This window comes from Propithecus coquereli, unplaced genomic scaffold (assembly GCF_000956105.1).
Source record: "Propithecus coquereli isolate 6110/MARCELLA unplaced genomic scaffold, Pcoq_1.0 Scaffold224, whole genome shotgun sequence".
Classification (NCBI taxonomy): Eukaryota; Metazoa; Chordata; class Mammalia; order Primates; family Indriidae; genus Propithecus; species Propithecus coquereli.
The window spans coordinates 4,272,691-4,279,975 of NW_012147634.1; the positions used below are offsets into that span (position 1 = coordinate 4,272,691).

Sequence of the window (7,285 nt, forward strand, 5' to 3'; positions counted from 1 at the left end):
TACACAATGCAAAAGAACAATCATTGTTACCAGTTTTGAGATCTTACTATGTTTAAGAACTGTGCCGAACATATTTTACACATAACTTCAGTTTATCTTCCCAACAGCCTTAAGTGTTATGGGCATTATTTCTGTCTCAAGACGAGGAAACTTATCCTCCGTCACAGAGTCTTTAAGTGGTGGAGCCTAGATTTAAACCCAGATCTGTCATTGAAAACTTTATTCTGTTTTCAACATTTTCTTCCATACTGTAGAAAAGTATAAAAGAGGGATCATGATGGCCCTGGTGCCAGCTCCTAGAAAGGTATAGTAGCCTACTTTTCATCTCCTTTTGGTTCGGTGATCACTAGAGGTGGCCTTTAAATAATGGAGCCACAGATTACAATTCCATTTTTCCCAGAAATGCTTCACAGCTAATTATGGAATTTGGAGAGGTTGGGCCAAAGTATTTGCTGGTATAGCAACCAACACATTGTAAGTCTAGGAACTAGTTATTTATGAACACTCAGCTTTTAGTATGATTCCGTACCTACAAGTCTGGACCCTGAAACCTTACTATTCAAAGTGCGAGCCTCAGACAGCAGCACTGGAACCACCTGGGTGTTGTTGGAAATGCAGAAGGTAGCTGAATTTTTACTGTTTTTATTTAAAAGTAGTTTTTATTGTGCATTTTCCCCCGATATAGGTTGATGAAAATTTCATGATCGTTTTATTTACTTGGTGGAATAGAAAGAGGGCAGAGGAATATATACAGCAACTTTTAAAAAACCTGCAAAACTTTAGCATATTTTGAAACTTAAAAAATTCTAACTAAGCTTTATTATTATAAAAGCTAGATTTAAATAACTGGGGGCATTTTGTTTGAAGACATTGGGATTTTATGTTTGGTCCAAAATATTCATTTCTTTTATTACTTAGGAATTAAGTTCATTAAAATGGTTTGATTTAATTGGATAGGATCTTGTGGGGCATCTAGGTCAACCTTTCCTCCACAGTAGGGGATATACTTTTCTATGGTATATTTGCTAAGTCATTATCTAGAATATAAGTATTTTTACAATATAGTATGCTTTGAAATAAAAAGACACCAACGAAAAATTCACAATTACAGGATTGATAAATCATAGAAAGATGTGATGTATGTCGTCTAAAGATTTAAGGATAAGGAAATTTGAGGGGCAATGGATATTGAGTTCATTTTCTGATTTATCATTTTTTAATGAGGTAATGATTTCTTCCATTGGGTCTCACTGTGGAAATAGACATTAAGTCCCAGAGCCCTGCTGTGATTCCTCAGCTGTGATAGGAAAAAGATACTTTGTTGCTAGTGTAGACAGGTAGCTACATGAACTAATTTCCTCGGACCTTAGTTGTGCTGAAACTAAGGGAGGGACAGATTTTCTGCTACTTTGTTCAGGGTCGTGACAAGCTGGCTATTTTCTGCTTATCTGTATGCTTGAAGGGGCAGGTGGGCAATGCAGGACCTGGGGAGTAGAGTATTTCCTGGGACCACATTTTACTGGAGGATATTGGTCACCCAAAGAGTATGTAACTGGCAAAATTCCGCCTCCTTGACTGTTTCTGGCGCTCTGTGACCCTTGGAATAAATCACTTTTTAATAAGGTAATTAGTGAGGGATTGGTGCTTAATTCATTGTTTTACTCAATGGCTAGGTCTTCTCTAACACTTATATGTAAAAGTTGATTTCATGACCTAATGTTAAGATTTGTTCTCGATGCACATAATCGTAGAAACAGTGCTTCAAATAGATGTTGTTTTTGTAGACCATTTAAGTGATTTTAATTCATATGTGTCTCTCTCCTTCCAACACTATATACCACAATGTTTTAATCATAGGGTTCATCTGCTGATCGGAGTCAGTGGAGAGAACCAACTAGAACATCTGATGGCTTGTGCTCGCTCTATGAGGCAGCATTATGTCTCTTTGAAGAGGTATGTAATAATCACCGGCTTTGTATTAAAAATGACTTTGTCTTAAAATGCTATGATATGTATTTATCCTTTGAAAATAATCCATTCAATCTCTGGAAAGGCTACAAAAGAAAGTAGCACCAGTGGTTGTCTCTAGAGAGTGGTACTGGGGTGTCCAGGGCTGGGCGGGGGGGGGGGGGTGGGCCTTGGAGATAATACTTTTCAATGTATATGCCCTTTTATTCATTTTGAATTTTGTATCATGTGCTGGTAACTTTAACTGAAAAAAATTTTAAATTAAGTAAAACAGATACAGGAAGACATACAAACAAATGTATAGCTTAATAAATTATTATAAAATAAATATTCTTTTAATCTGTATCCAGATAAAGAAATAGGATTTTGCCAGCTACTAAAGAAACTCTTTCACGTCCTGATTGAAACCCCTTTTCGCCTCCCCAAAGTAACCACTACTCTGACTTTTAGGGTAATCACTTCCTTGCATTTCTTTCTAGTGTGTCATCCAGATGTGCATCCTTAGACACTATGTAGTTCAGTCTTGCCTATTAAAAAAAAGTAAAATCTTTTAAATTTCTTTATCTATAGGTTACTCCTCTGTTTTTTTTTCTTTCTATGTATTTGTTAGGAACCTAGGCTTTTTAGGCTGTAGAATTACCCACAGTCTGGATTTTGCTGTTTGATTATTCAAGGTACAGTTCAATATGTTTCTTTGTCCTCTGTAATTCCTGTAAATTGGCAGCTGGATCCAGAGGCTTGATTAGTCTCGGGTTTGAGTCCTTTGTCAAGACTATATACATGGAGTTGTATTCTTCCATCTGGTTGTCTGTCTTTGTGATGCTTAATGACTAGATCTATTAATTCTTTTGTGGTTGGTTGCAAAATGGTGATATTCTCCGATTTCTTTTTCATTTATTAGTTGGAATGTTTTTATGAAGAGATGCTTCCCTTATTGACTGGTTATTCTTCTAAAGTTCATATAGGAAAGACAGAATAAATGATGTATTCTCCTCGCTTGCTTTTTATTTACTAGTTTTCACTTTAATATCCCTATCTTCCTCAAAATTTGGCTAATTAACTTCATTTAGGAAATACCATTATGAGCCCACAGATTTAAACCTATTTTGAGTTTCTACTGAATTATTATCTGTAGTGAAGGTCATATTGTTTCATCTTTGGCTGTAGTGTCTTCAGGGTGGTTCCTAAATTCTCTTGACTTAAGCCTGCTAATCTTTGATAGCTTCCTTGCTATCTGATATATCACATTGTTCCTGGCTGATCTTGTTCATTTCTTGCCCCAGATATGGAATCAGCTAGCTATTTCTCCAAAAAAGGCCTGATTTCTTTTGTTGGGAAATGATATTTTAAAACCGCAATCAAAATGCTAGAGATGCGTACTGCTACTGAGATGATCTGTTTCTAGGCTTTTATAGTAGACAGAGCTAGGAAGTGTGTGTGTATTTAAAGCTTAAATACCTCATGAATTCATACTGATATTTTGAACTTCAGAATTATAGATTTTTTACTTAACCTTTTCTGTATTACAGTTGTGTCTTCTTTCTTCTAAGCTGAGACTGTTGATTCAGAAGGAGATACAGGGATGATAGTATTAGAATACCCCATCATTACTCATTTGTTTTAATCACGTTACAAACACAAACAGCAGTCTTAAAATAACAAGACATACTGCTGCTGTATGATTACTGAAAACAATTTTTTTGTGTATGCTCCCTAAATAATTGTATTATATGTACAAAAGCATATAGTCATTATATACTCTCTGCCTTTTAACCCTCATTTAGTATTAGTTCTACAAGTAACTATATATTTAATGTTCACTACCTACTAGTCTCTGTGTCAGCGTCATACTATTCTTTTTGATTATCTCAAAGTCATTCTCTAGCAGATTTTTCAATAAAGTTTCATTGAAACAAGATTCTCTGAGTTTTTTATTTGCCATGCTTGTTATTGTTGAAAGTCAGTTTTGAGACTATAAGATCTTTGGTTCACATTTTCTTTTCTCGTATGTCTTAAATATGTTACTCCGTTTTCTTCTGGCATTAAACGTTGTTGTCAAAGTCTGAAGGTAACCTGATTTTCTTTCCTATATGAGTCATATGCTTATTTTGCTAAGAAGCCCAAAGGATTTTTTTTCTTTAAAGATCAGTAATTTTACTATAATACACCTTGATATTATTCATCCTTGGTTGATATTCTTAGAGATGTGAGAATTCAGGAAAATGTCCCTAAATTATAGTTTCTGGTATTATTTTTATTCCTTTCATTTGATCCTATTCTTTAGGAACTTCTATTATATTAGCTGTATTTTGGATCTGCCTAACTTTAGTGTTTGTCATTTTTTCTTGAGTATTTTTTATCTTTTTTATTTCTAAAAATGTCTTCCTTTTCATGTTTTGTTACTCTTAGGGCTTTATCTACAATATTTGTTTACTCTTGGATTTCTTCTAGTTTAGTCTTCATTTCAGAAATGATTTTTTTCTTTTATTTCTAATTCTTTCTTGAGTTATGTTACCTCATTTTGAGGGTTTCTAATTCAGATTTGTGTTTTTCTTTCATGTCTTATTTAATTTTCTTAATTCCTTTTAGCTTGTTTTGAAATAGATTACAGTTTGATCTGTCATATGGTCAATTTCCTTCTGGCATGCTTTTATTGTAGGGATGTTATTCTCATTTTCCCTTTCTTTTTTATGATAACTTCATATAGGATTTGACCTCAATACTTTTCTGTTGCTTATTTTTATGTGAAATTAGTTTTTCTGAACTTTTAGAATGGTGTGGCATTTAAAATAGCTTTTCTAACTTTTTAGACTCCTCCCTGTGTTTGTTTTTTTGTGTAATATTAAAAAAAAAATACAGTGGTTTCCCAGCTTGTTCCCTTTCCCAATTTTTATCTTGGTATTCTCCATCTTTCCTCTCTGTTGTCCATTTCCTATTAGTTTTAATTCCACTCCCAGTAGTTTTTCCTCACTCTGGGGGCTTTATCCTGGAAGGGAGCCCTGACCGGTCAATTTCAAGAGTTCGCATTTGCAAGAGCTAGATTACTCTAGCTTTTTTAGAACCTCTCATCGTGGACTCCTTGAACCTACTTGCTATCAGAAAGAGCAAAACCCTTCCCAGTTGCAACTGCTATTCTTAGATTGGCTCCATTGTTCTTGCCAGTGAGTACTTGATTGGCTGTTTTGGGTTTCTCCTGTTCTGAGGTCCGTCAGACACTCCGTTGCTTCCTCCTGCACAGATGCCATGATCATGTGGGTTTTGTGTTTGGTGGTGGTTTGTCCCCACCTACTTATATTTTGGGATTTTGGAGGCTACCTTGTCACCTGTTTTGTTATGAATGTTAAGCATGGGTTTGGAGTTTTACTTTCTAGTGATTTGGAGTATTTAGAAAATTATGTTGCTACTGTTACTATCATCTTCCTGTCTTCACAGAATCCTATCCACCCCCCAGTTTTGTCTTGTTTTTTTATAAAGCATTTCTAAGCCCTGTGAGATTTTTTTTCTTCCTCCTCCTTTTTTGGGGAGGCGGGTGGGGGAGAGCTATGATTTCTCTTATAAGCCATGTTATAGTACTAGACCTTTAGATGAACAATTCTGACCCTCTTGGCTCTACTGTCCTTGTTTTGTCTCCAACAAAATTTCAGATCTACTCAAGAGGCTGAGGAAGGAGGATCCCTTCAGCCCAGGAGTTCAAGTCCAGCCTGTGCAACATAACAAGACCCTACCTCTTAAAAAAAACAATTCAGATCTTTTATTAGGGACTGGCAGCTTTCATTTATACATATTTTGTATAACCTCATAACTGTCCTCATGTTAACTGGAAGATGTTTGTCTAACACACATATTATTCTATTGTTTTTGATACTATTTAAAGATCTGACTAAAATGACTCTATCTCTTCCCATTTAATGTGCTGGCAACTAATACGTTGACTTTTTAAGATTTTTTTTTCTTTTTGAGACAGAGTCTCACTCTGTCACCCCAGCTAGAGTGCAGTGGCATCATCATAGCTCATTGCAACCTCAAATTCCTGGGCTCAAGTGATTCTCTTGCTTCAGCCTCCTGAGTAGCCAGGACTACAGGTGCATGCCACTATGCCCACCTAATTTTTCTATTTTCTTTTTTTTTGTAGAGATGAGGTCTCGCTCTTGCTAAGGCTGGTCTCAAACTCTTGGCCTCAAGTGATCCTCCTGCCTTAACCTCCCAAAGTGCTAGGATTACAGGCGTGAGCCACAATGCCCTACTGGCTTTTTAAGATTCTTTTACTGTTTTGCTTGATTTAGCAAAAAAACTAAAAGGCAGACAAATTGACAATAGCTGTAGCCAGAGTTAATATCTTTATTGAATTGAGTTCATACAAGTCAATAAAAAAATCCTTTAAGTCCTAAAAAATAAGTGTTAAAGAACATGTATGTGAAAAATTCTGGAAGGACATATATAAAATAGAAAACATTTATGGTATTTGGGTGATAAGATTGTCAGTGGTGATTTTTTTTCCTGCTTTTTTTTAAGCTTTGTTTTTCTATAATGCTGTTGTGTGCGATAATAAAATTTTTACTTGAAAAGGCTTGATTCTGTGTCTTCCCTTCCCATTTTTGCCATCTTTATTAGTATATTTTAGTGGTTTATTCTGCATGAATAAATAGTCTACCTGTGTTTAAGACTAGATGTGGTATCCTTAGGTTATTTGAGCAGTTGAGAGTATAAGAAGGAAAGGCAACAATTTTCAGAGAATATATATATATATATTTATGAAAAATGTCTAGGCTAAAACTTACTGTATATTTTAAAATTTTAATAGGTTTGCAGAATGGCTTCTGATTATTCAAGAACATGCGCTAGCCCAGATAGCATTCAGACTGGTGATGCTCCCATTGTCTCGGAAACCTGTGAGGTTTATGTTTGGGGTAGCAACAGCAGCCATCAGCTGGTAGAAGGCACACAGGAGAAAATATTGCAACCCAAACTGGCTCCTAGTTTCTCTGATGCTCAGACCGTAAGTTCTCTGTATACCTTACAAACTGGTAGACAATAGGGTATATATTCATGCTTATTTGCTTTAAATGATGTTAAGAATATTTTTAAAATGAGTGAAAATTCTTGATCATTGTTTTTTATCTATATTGTTTCTATACCATACTGCATCAGTTTTTTCATTTTAATAGAAAGATATATTTTTAGTCCTCCATATCCCTCACAGCATTTCCAATTCAAAAAACTAAATTGACACCTGGATTTTTAGAAAGCATTATGAATGACAATAGACTTTACCATTATATTCAACACAAATGGCAAATAAGAATAAATAAAAATTGGA

At 35.0% G+C, this 7,285-nt stretch overlaps 1 protein-coding gene across 1 annotated transcript in view; it reads left to right on the top strand.

Moving 5' to 3' along the window:
- Positions 1–7,285, top strand: part of HERC1 (HECT and RLD domain containing E3 ubiquitin protein ligase family member 1) — a 151,917-nt gene that overhangs the window by 5,802 nt on the left and 138,830 nt on the right. Inside the window, exons 2-3 of the mRNA XM_012645072.1 lie at positions 1,858–1,953; positions 6,770–6,964. Of these exons, the coding sequence (XP_012500526.1) occupies positions 1,858–1,953; positions 6,770–6,964 (291 nt within the window). The remainder of the gene's footprint in view (positions 1–1,857; positions 1,954–6,769; positions 6,965–7,285) is intronic.